The 17539-nt window shown below is 46.4% G+C and overlaps 2 protein-coding genes across 3 annotated transcripts in view; one reads left to right on the plus strand and one right to left on the minus strand.

Annotated features, from left to right (window-relative positions):
- The window catches only part of LOC309542913 (uncharacterized protein C5orf34 homolog), a 427157-nt gene that overhangs the window by 46770 nt on the left and 362848 nt on the right, over nucleotides 1–17539 (minus strand). The gene's annotated exons all lie outside the window — the stretch shown is intronic.
- The window catches only part of NNT (nicotinamide nucleotide transhydrogenase), a 52943-nt gene continuing 35860 nt past the window's right edge, over nucleotides 457–17539 (plus strand). The window contains exons 1-3 of one of the 2 annotated variants that reach the window (XM_082241833.1): nucleotides 457–710; nucleotides 7201–7408; nucleotides 14281–14510. In XM_082241833.1, the coding sequence (XP_082097959.1) occupies nucleotides 7255–7408; nucleotides 14281–14510 (384 nt within the window). In that variant the 5' untranslated portion in view covers nucleotides 457–710; nucleotides 7201–7254. Of the gene's footprint in view, nucleotides 711–892; nucleotides 1042–7200; nucleotides 7409–14280; nucleotides 14511–17539 lie in introns of those variants that run through there. The other variant, XM_082241834.1, reaches the window with a different exon arrangement.

A 17539-nucleotide genomic window follows, 5' to 3' on the forward strand; every position in this document is an offset into this window, starting at 1 on the left:
ACACGGCTCACGCACCCTATTAGAATGGCAATGCCCACCAACTTTTTGGGAGAGTCTAGTCCCCCCAAATATATTATAGGGGCGTTGAAGGACTCAACCCCTAGGAGTTGGCTCCTATGGAGCCTGCAGGAGTTGCCAGAAGGAGGAGTACAACACAAGGCGCCATCCAACTATCTTAGGGACTCCCCTGGGGAGGATTTTTGCGTAGGGTTTACTCCTCGGCCTTTCCGTCTCCCCAAGGTGTCCTGCTGCAGGAAACGACACGCCGGCGGCGCAGTTCAACCCTCAATTGAAAGCAAGCCCCTCTCCGCGCGCTGCAAAAATAAAATGAAATAAGCCCCAGGGGCGCGCGCGCCCATGCGCACTCCGGGAGCGGCGTGACGCGTCGGCGAGAGACCCTCTGCCGCCCCCTCTCTTTCGCAAGAGGCGAGCGCGGCTCCCCGCCACGTGACCTCGCCTCTGCCCAGACAGGGTCTCTCTCTTCTCTTCTCTTCTCCGCTCCCATCCCCTTCCAGTTTCTGGGCTGCGGGGCGGCTCGAGCCCCGCCCACTTGGCTGGGGCCTCGCGCCGGCTCTGCTGCTCTCCCCTCGGCTTCCCGTCTCGCGCCGGCAGCTCCGGCGAGCCGGGAAGGGCAAGCGCAATATTGCATAGATTTGCAAAAAAAGAGAGAAGCGGGGCCGGAGCGGGCAGCAGGGCGCAAAGGGCGGGAGGTAGGTAGCGAGCTGTTGTCTCCTCTTCTTCCTTCCCTTCCTCCGCTCGGCTCTTCTTCCTCCTTTCTTCTCGGCTTGCTCGGTGTCTCTGGGTTGTTTTTTTTTGGGGGGGGGGGCGGTATCGGTTCATTCACGGCCGTCGCTCGCCGCGATTGCTTTTGGGGCGGGGGCTGAGGCTTGGAAACACTTTCTCCCCTCTGCCCTCCCCTGCCCCCGATCGCATCTCCCGCGCGGTTTGCTTGTTGTGCCACGCTTTTATGCGCTTCTGGCATCTGCCCTCCTCGTCATCCATCGCGGTTGGGGGAGAAAAAAAAGCGGAGAATGCGAGGAGGTGAGGATGACTGATACTGTATATATTGATGTGCTTTAAAATGAAATGAGAGCAGGCTGCCCCGCAAAGGGTTAAACCCGCCGCTTTCCCTCCGCGCACAAAGCGCAACTTTGGCAACGAGGAGTAGCAGAACTGTTGCTATTCTAGGCCCGCTGAAGTTAAGGAGAAAAGAGGGAGGCGAGGGGGATGAAAGCAGCAGTAGCAGCAGCAGCTGCTTCCCATTTTGCCCGTTATGGTTAAGAGTGGCACAGACAGGAGCAGAAAAAGGCTGTTTTTTTTTTTGGGGGGGGGGGGAGGCTGCTACTCGCGAGGAGGCGCCTCTGGGTCCAAGTTTCAATGGGTTTAGCACAGGAGGGAAGGTCACCTTTGGTACGTTCCTCACCCCAAAAAACCCCAAATCATTGAGTGAGCAATCTGTTGGTTTGACTCTGAAATGCCGTCCCTGGCCTGTTTGTCCTGCAACAAAATGATTGAGAAAGAACATGCAGGTAAGGCATGTAGAAACCACATGCCTCCGAAGTGAAGGGAAGCTTCTTTCTTTTGGAAAGAGATTTAAAAGGAATGTGCTTTTTTGGCATCTTTCAGCTTAGCCAAAGCGTCTTTATTGTTATGCAGCAAAAATAAGTTGGTATAAAGGCATGTGCATGCGGGCCTCTGAGAGCTTTTCTCCCTTTCTTTTTCTAACTGTCAGAAGGGAACCGCAACAGTTGCCAAAGTCAACATCGTGGTTTGCCTGTTACGTGGAGGTCAAATGTAAGGTGGGAATGGAGGACGTGACCTTGTTTGAGCCTTGAAATGGGCACCGTTTGGGATTTGAGGAAGCTGCTTTCATATATAAAGGGCAGGAGAGAGGCTGTGTGAGGGGGAAGGATCTGGGAAGAAGTGGTTTAATTATGGTTGCTTTCACATGACTTCAGAAGCCACAAGTGTCTTCTTGGGAGTCACGCCTTATCTTTTAAGATGTGAGAGCCAGGGCCGGAGGGCAATGCTTCATTATGCTCCCCTTTTTAAAAATTAAAACTCTGTTCTGGGACCTGCTTCAAAGGTACGGCTGCACATTTAGGTTGCCATATCTTTGAAACTGGATTGCCCTTTTAAGGCAAGGGTGGCTAACCTGTGGCCTTTCAGATGTTGTCAGAATATGGCTCCCATCATCCCTGCCTGTTGGACAGGTTAGCTGGGCCTGATGGGAGCCAGATATCAGCAACCTCTGGAGGGCTGCAGGTCATCTACCTCTACTACTGAATGTCCTGTGTGAGTGTCTGGAGGCGGTTGGAGGATGGATGGCAGCTAACAGATTGAGGTTGAATCCTGACGAGACAGAAGTACGGTACTGTTTTGGGGGGACAGGAGGCGGGCAGGTGTGGAGGATTCCCTGGTCCTGAATGGGGTAACTGTGCTCCTGAAGGACCAGGTGCGCAGCCTGGGAGTCATTTTGGACTCACAGCTGTCCATGGAGGCACAGGTCAAATCTGTGTCCAGGGCAGCTGTTTACCAGCTCCATCTGGTATGTAGGCTGAGACCCTATCTGCCTGCGGACTGTCTCGCCAGAATGGTGCATGCTCTGGTTATCTCCCACTTGGACTACTGCAATGCGCTCTATGTGGGGCTACCTTTGAAGGTGACCCAGAAACTACAACTAATCCAGAATTTGGCAGCTAGACTGGTGACTGGGAGTGGCCGCCGAGACCATATAACACCGGTCTTGAAAGACCTACATTGGCTCCCAGTACGTTTCCAAGCACAATTCAGAGCGTTGGTGCTGACCTTTAAAGCCCTAAACGGCCTCGGTCCAGTATATCTGAAGGAGCGTCTCCACCCCCAACGTTCTACCCTGACACTGAGGTCCAGCACCGAGGGCCTTCTGGCGGTTCCCTCACTACAAGAAGCCAAGTTACAGGGAACCAGGCAGAGGGCCTTCTCGGTAGTTGCACCCTCCCTGTGGAACGCCCTTCCACCAGATGTCAAAGAGAACAACAACTACCAGACTTTTAGGAGACATCTGAAGGCAGCCCTGTTTAGGGAAGCTTTTAATGTTTGATGTATTACAGTATTTTAATATTTTGTTGGAAGCCGCCCAGAGTGGCTGGGGAAGCCCAGCCAGATGGGCGGGGTATAAATAATAAATTATTATTATTATTACTACTACTACTACTACTAGTGGAGGTGTGACTCTCTCAAGTCTCTGGCAGTACTGTTGACCTGCAGGTCTCACGTCCATATTTATCTGGAAGTAGGCCTCGCTGAGTATGTTAGGTAATGGGAGGCAATGCACTCTGCCTTGTCTTGCTGTGGCCTTCCAGGCATAGTTCTAGAAACTCTCTGAGTCAAACACACTTCAGAGTTTATCGTTTTGCCATTGTGTACTTCAATAAAACATAAAAGGAAGGAGCACACGCCAGGGAATTGCAGTTGGCCTGCGGCACTCTGGCACTTTCCCAAGGACTTCTTCCCAGACATTTGGATATGCAAATTACCCGCATTGCACATTGGACCTTATAGATTGTCTCCTTCCCCATTTCATATTTGTCAAGCTGTTGCTCTCCAGTTGTTTTGGGCTGCAATTCCCCAGCAACCTCAGCTAGCACATGCTGACTGGGACTGGTGAAAGTTCTAGTCCAAACATCTGGAAGGCAACAGGTTGGCAAATCCTGTCTTGCTTTGATCTGCAGAAATGGTTAAGAGCCCCGTTTGAAGATGCCAGCTATTTGCCTGGAGTGTATAGCAAGGGCATGGATAAGGGAGAGAAATAGTTTCTCTTCTACAACCATAAAACTCAATTCTTCTGAATAGTAGGATAATATTTCCACAAAAATGCCACGAGACCTTATTTTTTGAGTTTGAGGTCCCATATTCAAGGTGATGGTGGGCAGTGGGATTTTGGCTGTGGTGCATGTGATTGTGCTGCTAATATTACTTTATATTAAATAAATTATCCAGTTATAATTTGAGTAAGTGTGTTTTAGTTACAGACCCTGGATTCTCAGGAGCACATGCTCATGTATTCAAAACCAGAAAACCGGAATACTTTACAGATGTGAGATGAGACGATGCCTGCATTGATGCCATGTGTATTTGAAAAACACAGAAGCATTTTTTAATTCTTAATTTTTTGCAGGGTAGGATTTGTTTACCCAGCTATCTTTTTTCCAGTACTCCTCTTGGAAATTAGTCCTTTTTGTCCTTGGAAAACTAAATTGCTGATTAGCACTGTTGAAGGATTGTTGAAGTTAGTAATGGAAATTGTAGGGGGACCCTCCCCCCATTTCTGTAACAGCATATTAGACCTGAGAAATAAAGGCAAAATAAATAAAAATCTAAAGCTGTGACATAGTCGAATACTGTACATATTTAAAAATAAATAAATAAACTGTCAGGGTTATCTATAAAGCACAGTTCTGACCTACAGCTTCAGGCACCAGTGAATTAAGACTTGTGGTTAACTTGCATGCCTGGGTAGATGATTGGACGCTGACAGCAGGCTGCATAAATTAAAAAGGTTGTGACTCTGAGAAGGCTTTCACAAGTCCTTCCCTCAATGAATGAACTTGACTCCTCTCAGAGACTGATAAGGAGTTGTATCCAATCATATGCCTCTGGTGCAAATTATACAGTGCATTGCTTTCAGAGAGCAGCCAATTGGAACTTGCTAATGAATGGGGATTCCAGCTTCATGCATTTCCTGCAGACGTGGTAAATGCCCGGGTAGTCGAGGCATTATTAATGTGGGCTATTCATTTAAGGGGGTCACTTTTATCTGACAGCTGTTCGCTTCCTTTGGCAAAGGTCTAACTGTACTTCTCTTGGAGTGAGTATATTTCTTACGCATTTTGAATATCCTGGGTACGTGGCATCTATTCTCACAGTGTTCCTGTGTTTTCTATTTGTGGCATTTGCTTAGTAACTACGCTTGTTGGAAACTTTTTAAACTCGTACATCAAGCTGAGGAAGTAAGAGTTGTCTTGAAATACTATAACTGTGTGCTTATTGGGCAGCTGTATAGTGGGTATCAATTTTCAATGTATTTTGTTTCTTTTTCCAAGAGAGTAGCAAAAATGTTGCCTACACTTTAACTTGATCTATGAATGGAGAGCGACTGTGTGCTTTGTTTCTTCAGTGCTGAAATAAACGTTTTCGACTAAAAGCTATTAAACAGCAATTTTTTTATATACTTCTGCACGCTTTTTGTTGACATATTAATCCCCCCTTAAAGTAGAATTTTTACTAGATCAATTTATGTTGGAATGATAATATGAGGAATTTCAAGTTGCAAAGACTCTTCACACTGAGTGCCCCAAAGTGCTGCTGCTATTTTCAGTCTTTTACATGTTGTTATGGTTGCACTGCTTGGGACGCGGGTGGCGCTGTGGGCTAAAGCCTCAACGCCTAGGGCTTGCCGATCGAAAGGTCGGCGGTTCGAATCCCCGCGGCGGGGTGCGCTCCCGCTGCTCGGTCCCAGCGCCTGCCCACCTAGCAGTTCGAAAGCACCCCCGGGGGCAAGTAGATAAATAGGTACCGCTTACCAGCGGGAAGGTAAACGGCGTTCCGTGTGCGGCTCTGGCTCGCCAGAGCAGCGTTGTCACGCTGGCCACGTGACCCGGAAGTGTCCCCGGACAGCGCTGGCCCCCGGCCAATAGATGTGAGATGGGCGCACAAACCCCAGAGTCTGTCAAGACTGGCCCGTTCGGGCAGGGGTACCTTTACCTTTACCTTTATGGTTGCACTAAAAATAGACTTCCAGCAGAAAAAAGAGAATTAATTCCTGGGCTATGCATTATTGGCTGTCACTAGCATTATGAAATGCCTGATATCTGCTGGTACGTAACCTCACTTCAGCATGCTGTGTAGACTAGCAAATCTATGCTGTAGGTTATCGCCTGTATATAATTTGGGCTTCTTACAGCTTGCCATCCTTTGTAGTCTTCATCCTTGAAAACAATACACTTAGTCTTACCGGCTTTGTTTTGCATGCAGAACGTCATAAAACATACGTAGCTAGATTTAACCAGCTTGCCGGTAATGACGCCTAGATCCTAGTAACAACAATAGTAAAACCCTCATTAATTTTCAAGGCTGTTGGATTGTACCCAGTACTTTTTTTTTAAAAGTATAATCACTGGTGATAGTAATGATACCCTTGAAAAGTTTACAGTTAGTATTGTTGCGATTGTGACATCATTTTATTGTTCAGCTTATTTTTGCATTTGAGATTCTGCTACATGAAGGCTCAAGGTACTGTAACTTAAACGTGAAGACTATAGTCTTGGAACTGACATAGAAACACGGGAAGCTTCCATTCACCTGCGGTGTAGCGTGGAGGATGCCAGCCGGGTTAGGGCCCTGGGCATAGTTTTTTGAGGGGGTGCAAAGCAGGGGCCCCAGTGCGGCCTGGTCCGGCACTCCTCTCCTAGTGTCGGAGGAACCTATGGAGGAACTTATGGATAAGAGTACTGAACCAGGTCATGCTGGAGGTGCCAGTGCCTGGTTTGCGCCCACCAAGTGCCATGTTGGTTGGTCGGGCTCCCACTGTTCGGGTTGGTAGGTGGTGCAGTGTGGCCCTGCATGGCTCCAGTACGGGGCACTCCAGCAGCGTCTGCGGCGAGGGCTGGGGTGCTGCGTTGGGATCCTTCACCCTCTGCACTGTGTGCCCTGCCCTCGGTGCATGCATGCACCTGCCCCAGGCTCCGGGAGCTCACGCTACATGGCTGCATGCACAGAGTCATTCCAGCTTGGTATTGCATACATCGGGGTAGCCAGAGTGATCGCCACCAGTGCTGTTGGACCAGTGGCGTAGTCCTTCCACATGTGAAGCCTGTTCTCTTTCCCTGAACTATGGCCATTGTATTGAAATAAGTAGTTATGTCTAAGCTGGAAGAGAGATAATTATTGCACCTGTACTGCGGCAAAATGAAATCTGTGTATTATACTTTGTTTAAATTATTAAGGTGCTGAAGCTATTAAAACACTGTGAGATGGTACCAACATTGGATACAACACAAAGAAAGAATTGTGGACCTTGTTAACCTTCCCGCCCCCCCCCCGCCCCAAGTCCTGATGGATGCAAATCGCGATCTGAAGTGACACATGTTTTGAATAGACTGCTTTGCAAGTCTCCGCTGCTATTATCCGCTAAAGGGCTGATGCTTTTGTATATGGCAGGGCATCTGTGTGGCTTCCTAACGGGGTGATTCTGCCTGCCGAATCTTGGACAACATGGCAAGTTTTATTCTGCGTACAGTTTCGACAAGCTGCTCCAGTCCCCTTTTCAACAGTGCGCTGTCTCACAAGGCGAAGACTGTGAAGACACCATGCCTACGAGCCTTCCGCCTGCACCGGGTTCTCTGGTGCCAGGCTCCTGTCAAACCAGGTATGTGAGTTCAGATAGGCATTCATGATTTCAAACTAACAGCTCTGATTCTTGACACCTGCAGAAGCCAGTTCCCAACTTTCCATCCCCTCTTCCAACATTCTGTCACCCTCCTAATGTAATCCATAAAAGGAACCTGGAATGGTTTACCAGGGGCAGGCAGCAAGTTAAGTTTCGATTTTAATGTTGATTCTATTCCTCTTTCTCCCATTATAAGTGAATGGTTGCTAAGCTCCCTTTCAGGGTAAAAAGAAAGGTCTAAGCTCCTGGGTTAATTTGTGAGGGCAAAGCCTTCCCTCCAATTCAAACTAGGTTGCCCAGCCTTCACTGACAAGAGATCCTGCAGGAGGTCAAAACGCACCCCCAGGGTTTGTGTAAGGTTATCGCTCCTTCTGTATGCTCCCTGCCCATTATAATGATTAGTAATTTTCTGGTGAAGACATGTGTTATATTTGGAAGGGACACAATTGTGCCTTGGAAACGTGCGTATGTTAAGTTTGCCTACAAACCTGCCAAGGGCAAGGAAAGTCCATGATGAAGTGCAAGATAATACTTCCGCAGCTAGCAAATATTTGTGGAACTCTGCTAATTAAATATATCAATATATCTAGATACTTTGTGTGTTCAGGTTAAAGCTTAATCTGCAGTGGCTGCTTTCACGAAACATATTCTGTGAGACTCTTCTTTCCCCCCCCTCCTTGCTGGACCATACATATTTGGTGAAGCTTGGGAATTTGTTAACCAACCCTCTTACTTCCCCAAACCCTTCCCTATTACAGTTTTACCTTGGTAGTTGAACGGCTTGGCTCCTGAACAAATTGGCTCCCAAACGCTGCAAACCCGGAAGTGATTGTTCCGGTTTGTGAACGTTTTTCAGAAGCTAAATTTCCGACGCGGCTTCTGATTGAGTACAGGAACCTCGTGCAGCCAATCAGAAGCCGTGCCTTGGTTTTTGTACCATTTTGGGAGTCGAACGGACTCCCAGAACAGATTAAATTCAAGAACCGAGGTACCACTGTACTTCTTGTCAGTCTCTGTCTTCTTTCCCTACTCCTCTTTTGTCCTAATTAGTGGGGTAGGAGAGCTGAAAATAACGCCAATATATTTCACATCCGGCAACCAACGCACCCTTTTGGTTTCAGATAGTACATGGGTAGATGAGTCTGGAAATCCCGGGTCACAATTATTCACGGCCCTCTAGTGGCTTTGGTGGCTCATTTACCAGAAGTAATGTATTTCTCGTTAACTCTGGAAGTGTATACTTGATTCTGACCAAACTAAGCCTCCCGATGTTTATTTTGTCAGCTGACATCTCATCTGGTTTTTAATCATATACTTCTTGGATGGGCAAATTCTAGTTCACAGAGCGGTGCAGGTAATCAAGGATGGATGAGAATAGAGCATCAGAAGATGATTATGGAATTTTAGCAAAGCATGAAATCCACTTTTCATGCTCAGTCCAAAATTCTGTAGGTAAAACAGTAGTTTGTATCACAGGAGGGTTCTTGCTCTTTAGAAGGAAGTTCAGCTTTCATTGAAGAGTGTTGACTATCTAGGGTCTGAGCAAAAATGGAATGGTTTTTCTCCTATTAAGTCACTGAAAGGCATGTTTACACTTGTTCCTCTTACGTTTACAGTCTTTCATGTAGCTTGGCACACAGGCAGGAGGCAGAGTGGTGGCTCTGCATGACTAAGAGTAGCTAAAAACGTCTTTAAGGAATAAACTGAAACTGAAAATGGATGTCATGTTAATGTTTTGAGTTGCTCTTTTGCTTCCTTCTTTTGGGGAGGGGGAATATTCTGCAGTTCATTGGTGTAACAAGCACTTTCAGTCTGACTTTGGCAGTAGCTGTTATGCAATGCTATTATGAAGTGAGTGCCAATGAAAACAGCCTGCTTTGCTTTTTGAATGGACCAGTCTCTTCTCAGCCATTAAATAGGGCATGTTTGCATATCATGCTAAACCATAGTTTAGGACAAATAACAGGAGCTGTCACAAGACCCAGGCTCGCACACTTTCCTCTCCATCTGTAGGGCCAGCAGCAGGACTTTGGTAGCTCTTAGCTTCATATTCCCAAAATCTTTGCTTATCATTGTCTGGATCAGGGATCTTTCATTTTTCTTAAAAAACAAAACGCAAAACCTAATCAGTTTCAAAACTAGCTAATTTCAAACTGGAACTTCTGTAGCTGGCTTGGTTAAGTGTTATAAACCAGAATCCCTGGTCAGGATGACAAGAGATTATAGGAAATAGAAGCTAAAACTCTGCTGGCATCCACCTAGCCATGTGAAAAGAGGAGAGGGGAACACAGGGCATGCAAACTCAAACCTCCCAGTTTTAATTTCTTTGCTCAAATTCTGGTTTAGTGTGACCTGCAAGTGTTTCTCCCCAGTATTAGATTAAGATCAGTTGAACTCATTTTTAAGACCATTAACATGTTAGCCTCTTCATTGGAGGGTACATGGAACTTCTTTTGCTGGTCAGAACAAAGTAACAGGGTGCTTTTTACATAGCAATCAAGGTGAGTGGTGGTTGTGATTATCCTAGGAATTTGCTTAACCTTGTTGTCATCCCATCCTGTGTCTGATTGCCGGCTGCAGGTGGATCCTACCATTCATATCCTTCCTTCGCTCTTTTCCTGTATTTCATACCTGCTCCCAGTCTCCACAGTTTCTTAATGCAGTACAGTAGATATAGTATGGGACTTGAAGCTGGGTGACCTTAGTTCACTTCCCTGCTTGGCTATGGATTTAGCTGAGTGTAACAGCCAGTCAGCGCCTCATGGTCTTATTTATTGGTTTATACCACCTTTTAAAGCAGGGCTAAGTGACCTTTGGTCCACCCAATGTTGCTGAGCCGCAACTGCCACCCACCTTAGCCAGCATGGCTAATAGTCAAGGATGATGGGTGTTGTAGTTCAGCATCGTCTGGAAGGTCAAAGGTTCCCACCTCTGGTTCAAAAGGTTAACACCCTTTTCAATGTGATTTACAAAACAAAAACTGAAACTATTTATATTTTCACACATGCAGCGTTAAATTAACTACATTGCGAAGCAAAATCATCAGCAACAGCCAAAGCCGTGACTTTAAAATATTTCTCCAGCAACAGTTTAAAGCTGATCCAGGTCTCTTTAGGCTTGTTTTTAAAGCCTTTTTAAAGGAGGGACCTCAGGAAATGCATTGCAGAGGGATGGGTCCACAATAGAAACGTTCCTGCCTTAAATAGGATAAAATGAGATCATGGGGTTTTTTTGCACACTGCTCTGAGTTCCTTAGAGGGTAGAATATAAATGTAGTAGTAGAAGAAGCCATTGGGTTGCCCTTTTCCAGCTAGCATGATTGATGGTGAGTGATTGGTGCAGTACTTCCTTGGTCTGCAGTGGTACAGGCAGTCAGTGCTGGGCTTATCATGTGAGGTGTGAAGGATGCCCAACTGAAAGAAGCTGATTTGCCGCCTTTCCAGTTTCATTGGAAGATGTCAATGTAGGTGTGCAATTTTACTGAGTCAATGTAAATGGAAACGTCTTGGTCTGCTTCCTCCACGCTATTCATTGTATATATATTTTTCTGTCTTCATTCCACCTCATTCCCTTCAGGCTGTCTCCTTGTCTTCCTGCAGAGCTCTGCAAAAAAGGTGAGCAGCTTCTTTGGAAGCTGTTGGTATAGTGAGTTGGTAAATAGGTACAAGTTTTGTTTTTTCCTCTTCCCCATCTTAGCAGTAGTCTTTAAAAATAGCCTCTTGTCTAAAGAGGCTGCAGTCCTAAGCACGCTTACTAGATAGTAAGCCCCATTGTGCTCATTGGGATTTGCTTCTGAATGGCTGTGCTTAGATTGCACTTTTGGTGTCTAATCTTGGGTTTTTGTCTCTGTGGAAGGTCACTGAGGAGTCCATGAAGGCGACCAACACAGTGCTGCTCTCTTCCTCTCTGTAGTTCCCTGTAGATTTCCTTATTGTGAGATTTAAGCAAAATTGAAGTGATCCTCTGTGAATGGTGGAAGCTTACCAGGGATGATGTTGGGTCCTGTGGCTGGCCTTTTATGTCCGAGCGATGCTTATTCCATGCTTCATCTTTGTAGAAGCCATTGCTGTGACCTGGTGAATGGGAGGGAATGACTGGGCATTTTATCAGCGTTTCCCAAAGCTACCTTGTTTCTTCATGGGGGAAAGGGGTGATACCTTAAAGAAGGGGTGAGCAACTATGGTATACAGTGGTGCCTCGCAAGACGAAAAGAATTCGTTCCGCGAGTCTTTTCGTCTTGCAATATTTTTCGTCTTGTGAAGCACGGTCCGTCGCAACTGCACCTCTTCAAGCGGCTTTAAAAAAAAAGCGCAAGACATTTTCGTCTTGCGAAGCAAGCCCATAGGGAAATTCGTCTAGCGAAGCAACGCAAAAGCGGAAAACCCTTTCGTCTAGCGAGTTTTTCGTCTTGCGAGGCATTCGTCTTGCGGGGCACCACTGTATTGTTAACTCATAAATAATAAGTAACATTATTTTTAGTATTATAATAAAGGGTTGACCTTTGGCCTGGCACTTCAGTTTTGGAGAAGACTTGCACTCATACCAGTGAGAGCCAATTTATTAGGAGGGTTGGTTTTCATTGGGATGGCAGCTGAGGAGTAAAGCAGCAAACATCTACCCTCCCTTGTGCACTAGATGCCAATGAAAATCTCCCATGGTGCACCAGTTAGGCCTTGGGTGGTGGGGGAGTTTCCCTTACTGCTGACAGGTTTGTGTAGTGGTTAAGAGCGGTAGACTCGTAATCTGGTGAACCGGGTTCAATTCCCCGCTCCTCCACATGCAGCTGCTGGGTGACCTTGGGCTAGTCACACTTCTCTGAAGTCTCTCAGCCTCACTCACCTCACAGAGTGTTTGTTGTGGGGGAGGAAGGGAAAGGGGAATGTTAGCCTCTTTGAGACTCCTTAGGGTAGTGATAAAGCAGGATATCAAATCCAAACTCTTCTTCTTCAGGAGCTTTTCCCAGTCCTAATTGCCACCTGTGTGTTGTGTGTGGGGATTATTTTCCATGGGATGATAGCTGAGGGGGTAGAAGTGTAAAGGAGAGAGAATGAGTTTGGTGGACGGGGAGGGGGGAGAGACAGAGAGAGGGGGGAATAGAACCACCCATGCCAGATATGTGCTGCAAGCATACACGTCAGAACCTAGGGGCCAAGGCACTTCCTCCACCACCCCAGTGGTTATTTTTTTGAGGGTCCCAGGCTCCCTCAATATTCAGAGGGCCTTTGGCTCTGCCCCCCATGACGTTGCATGTGTGTGACATCAGGACACCACATGAGGTCCCCTCAATCATCTTGAGAAGGTGGTACCTCTGGCCCTGAGAACATAGTAAGTCCCTACTGGGTCATGCCAATGGCCCATCTAGTCCAGCTTCCTGTTCTCACAAGCATCCAACCAGATGCCTGTGGGAACCCCTTAAGCAGGTCCTGCGCACAAGAGCCCTCTCCTCTCCTGCGGTTTCCAGCAACTGGTATTCAGAAGCTTATTGCCATCAGGAATAAGAGCCATGAATAGCCTTTACCTCAGTGAATCTGTGTAAGCCTCTTCTAAAGCCATCCATGTTGATGGGCTTCACTGCCTCATGTGGTAGCGAATGCCATAGTTTTAACTATGCACCAACAAGGACCCCCCTTTTTTTGGTCTGCCCCAAATCCTCCATCATTCAGCTTTCAACACAAGTCCTAGGATTGTGAGAGAGGGAGCCAAACTTTTCTCTATCCACTTTCTCCATGCCGTGCATAATTTTATAAACTTATATTTCTAGCAGTTTGAAAGCATGTCAAAGAGCAAGTAGATAAATAGGTACCACTCCGGCGGGAAGGTAAACGGCGTTTCCGTGCGCTGCTCTGGTTCTCCAGAAGTGGCTTAGTCATGCTGGCCACATGACCCGGAAGCTGTCTGTGGACAAAGGCCGGCTCCCTCGGCCTATAGAGCGAGATGAGCACACAACCCCAGAGTCGGTCACGACTGGACCTAATGGTCAGGGGTCCCTTTACCCTTTTTATCATGTCACTTTTTCTCTAAAGTAAAAAGCTGCAAATGCCTTTTTAGTTTTCCAAGACTGGAACAAGAGTTTCTCCACTCCTGTTTTATGGCTGCTGGTGTTTCTGGTGTTACAGCATTCGAAGGAATGTTTGTCACATGTTTTGGGGGAACAGAAACACTGCAGCCTGGCCAAGTGGCATGTGGAACATGACCTTGTGAGAAATGGCTGCAGGACCAGTTCAGCCATAGACTTGCTACTTGGCCTTAGGCAAGTTGCTGGACTCTTAGCTGGAGTTTTTCACCTGTAAAATGAAAGAGGTCTATCCCAAGGTCGTCACCTTTGCAGCTAAAGAAGACTATAAAAAACATTGTACCCAAAGTGCAAATGACTGTAGAATTTTTAAAAAACCCAAACATTATGCATGCTAATAAGTTTTACACCTGAGAGAGGAAGATATTCTTAGACTTCTACCACTAAGTTCACACTTAACCACTTTTCCTAGAACTCAAGTGCTTACTGCTTTATTTAAATTGGACTTGGGCCACAATCCTGCACACTTATGTAGGAGTAAGTCTCATGGAGCTCAGTGGGATTTGCTTTCTGAGTGATTGGGCCTAATCATTTGAATGTGTTTTTCTTTTCCATTACTATGAATAGTTAATGTTTTTTATTGAATTACTCCTGCCATATATGCACTGGTGAGTTGTTATAGACTGGTATCTAAGGGGATGATGGTTGTCCATCATATTTTCAGCTTGAAGCATTGTACATGCAAACGACTATTTTCATTGGAGGTTGTCCTCTCTCTCTCTCTCCCCCCTTTGCAAATTACCAAAGGATTTGCTGTTTGCTTCTCTTCCATTTACAGGTATCCCATATAAGCAGCTGACTGTGGGTGTTCCCAAGGAGATATTTCAGAATGAGAAGAGAGTGGCCTTGTCACCGGCAGGAGTTCAAGCCCTGGTTAAACAAGGGTTTAACGTTGTTGTGGAGTCGACTGCAGGAGAAGCTTCCAAATTCTCTGATGACCATTACAGAGAGGCAGGGGCACAGATCCAAGGGACGAAGGAAGTCTTGGCATCTGATTTAGTCGTCAAAGTAATTCTGGATTTTTTTTTTCAATACTTCCCTATTGCTGGTGTGGGGAAACCTTTTCAGCTTCTGGGGCCCGTAAGCCAGAGGTGGGTGGGGCAATAGGTACACGTGGGCATGCCTAGAGGCAAAAGTGGGCATAGCAATGGATGTAACTCCTGCCTTTGTACCAGAGGCTACGTTACAGCCAAGTAAAAAGTCCCCACCCACCCACATCATTCCATCTAGACAGGCAAGAGCCATCTTCATAGTTCCAGGGACATAGTCCAGCCAGGCAAAAACATTGAGCTAAGGGACATAGAAAATAGGTGTGTGGCTTGGGGAAGGGTTGTGGCTCAGTGGTAAAGGTCCCAGGTGCAATCTCTGTCATCTCCTAGTACGGCTGGGGATGGTTCCCTGTCTGAAATCTTGGAGAATGGCTGCCAGTCAGGGTAGATAATACTGAGCTGGATGGACCAATGATCTGGCTCGATATAGGCAGCTTCCTATGACAGTCCCAAGGGTTGGATAGAGAGGCCTGTGGGGCTGCATTTGGGCTCCTGGCCTGAGGTTCCCTACCCCTGCCCTGTCCTGTCATATGAATGCCCTATTTATGTGGTTGCTGCTGAGTAGAGAAATAATGCTGAGTTAACCTTATAGGGTGGAGTCAGACTGCAGCAAAGGCACAGAGTGCCACAGATTCACTGCCAAATGGCAGCTTTGATGCAGGCTACGATCTGGAGGTGTTGAGTTTGCACTTGCCCATGAAGTTTCTTCGTAGTTCCCCAACCAAGTATAGGCTCCCAGTACTTTTATGTTGTGCAGGCCACGGAGGTACATTTTAGCCTGTGCAGTGGTGGCTTTCCAACTTTTGTGTTCCGGAGGATCCTGGTGTTTCCAGGAAGCTTACTGATGCCGAGTTCAGTAAGATATGGGCCTACGGTTTCTGCAGGCAATCTAGCAAGGCCTCACATGCTTGCCCAGGTTCCCTTGCCATGTGAGAATGGCGAGAATCCTTGGAATGTGTGTAGCAGAACATTTACCACTGGGGAGCTCTTCCTGTGCTAGGAAAGATTTGAAGGCAATTTGTAAACTGATATGAGTATTTGCTTGCAGGAGCGAGTGATGGGGGAATTCCAGAAATGCTGAGCTAGATCTATGGAACTGGCCCATGGTGATCTGTGCATCAGGGCTGCTCACATATAAAAGAGAACAAAGGAAGCCAGTGCCACATATTCATGAGTGTGCGATTTGTGTTACCCACAGTCCTCCTTTGGCTCACTGCAGTTGCTGCAAGAAGACCTCAATAAGTAGCCTCAGTGTGGTAGCTGCTATACAGTGTTACCTCACAAGACGAATGCCTCGCAAGACGAAAAACGCGCAAGATGAAAGAGTTTTCCGTTTTTTGAGTCATTCCGCAAGACGAATTTCCCTATGGGCTTGCTTCGCAAGACAAAACGTCTTGTGAGTTGTTGCGAGTTTGTTTCCTTTTTCTTAAAGCCGCTAAGCCGTTAATAGCCGCTAAGCCGCTAAGCCATTAATAGCCGCTAAGCCGCTAATAGCCGCTAAGCTGCTAATAGCCATGCTTCGCAAGACGAAAAAACCGCAAGACGAAGAGACTCGCGGAACGGATTAATTTCGTCTTGCAAGGCACCACTGTATATTACAAGGATTGTTAAGTACAGTAGCTCATTGCATAAGTCACTTGCACTGTCTGTAGAATTTCCATGCGACTAGCTGCTAGGAAGATAAGTTAATTCCTTCCTCCATTTGGCAACCACAGCTCATGCGTCTATCCTAACTCTCCAGATGTATTCAACAGATGGTGCGTGGGTGAGAGCTTTCTCAAAATATTGACTGCATATTTTTTATTTTGTATGTGCTTCGATATATTGTGATCATGAGCCACAGTTGCCATACTTAAAAAATTTAAGTTTCCTCTGCTGGCTGCATCGGTGATCTTTAATCAGCCTGCAGGGACAGTCTTTTTTAAAAAAAACACTGTAATGTGAGGAATGGGATTTCCCTGCCATGATATTTCTAAAACATGTGTGAGCGAATCCTCAAACAGAAAGGAAACCTCAGTCCTTGCAGTCCAAATGCACTTATCACAAGGCACGTTATCGACTGAGCAAAGTCCAGCTGCTCTTGAATGGCAATGATGTGCTAAGTCTTGGCTCCTGTAGTCTAAACATTTCGAAATGCATTCGGAGCTGCCCTATACAAAATCAGACCATAGGTCAACATTATCTACATTGACTTGGGAGTGGCTTTCTAACATTTCAGGCAGGATTGTTTCTTTGCCGTTCTGGGGATTTCAAAAGGGGAACCTTTTGCATCCAAAGCATGTGCTTCACTGCTGAGCTATGGTCTGGCTAGAAACATACGGAATTATAAGTTTTATCCACAGTAGCTTATTCAGCTCATGTTGCAGTAATGAAAGTACATCAGCTGGCAGTTAAGATGTCCTTGGTTTAAATCTTAAATATTCAGACTTGGAACGCAGAATTGGCCTTACTATATCTCACCCTCAATGCATTCTTCCCTTGTTACCATAATAATGATAATAATTAAAAAAAAAAAATTAGCCTGCACCACAGAGCTGTTTGAGGATTGCTGAGATACTGTATTTGAGAGCTGTAGTGCTGCAGTGGCTGTTAGGCTGAGCTCGGAACCATGACTCCTTGTTTCAAAATCTTGCCAGGGCTATTAACTCAGAAGGTATTGTGAGGCAACCCACGTGCTCCCAGGGATGAAATTCTGGTGTAGATTTGGACCCTGGCAGGTGCAATTGAGGGTATTAACAATTTGCCTTCTGCCACAGTCCCAATCTGGAATGGGAAGGAAAGCTTCCTGTTACTGTTGGATCTGGACTGAGACTGCAGCTGGAGGGGCCAAAGTGTTGAAGATCACTTACACCACTGCCAAGGGTCCGAGCTACTGCTGTTTGCACTTAAAAGCAATGTCAATGTACCTGTAGATGGTTTGAACATTACCTATTTTAGCACCAGTCCCTCTGCAACATTGGAATGAAAACTGCCCTTCTTTATATGCAG

This window comes from Podarcis vaucheri, assembly GCF_965113315.1.
Source record: "Podarcis vaucheri genome assembly, chromosome: 11".
NCBI classification, from domain to species: Eukaryota; Metazoa; Chordata; class Lepidosauria; order Squamata; family Lacertidae; genus Podarcis; species Podarcis vaucheri.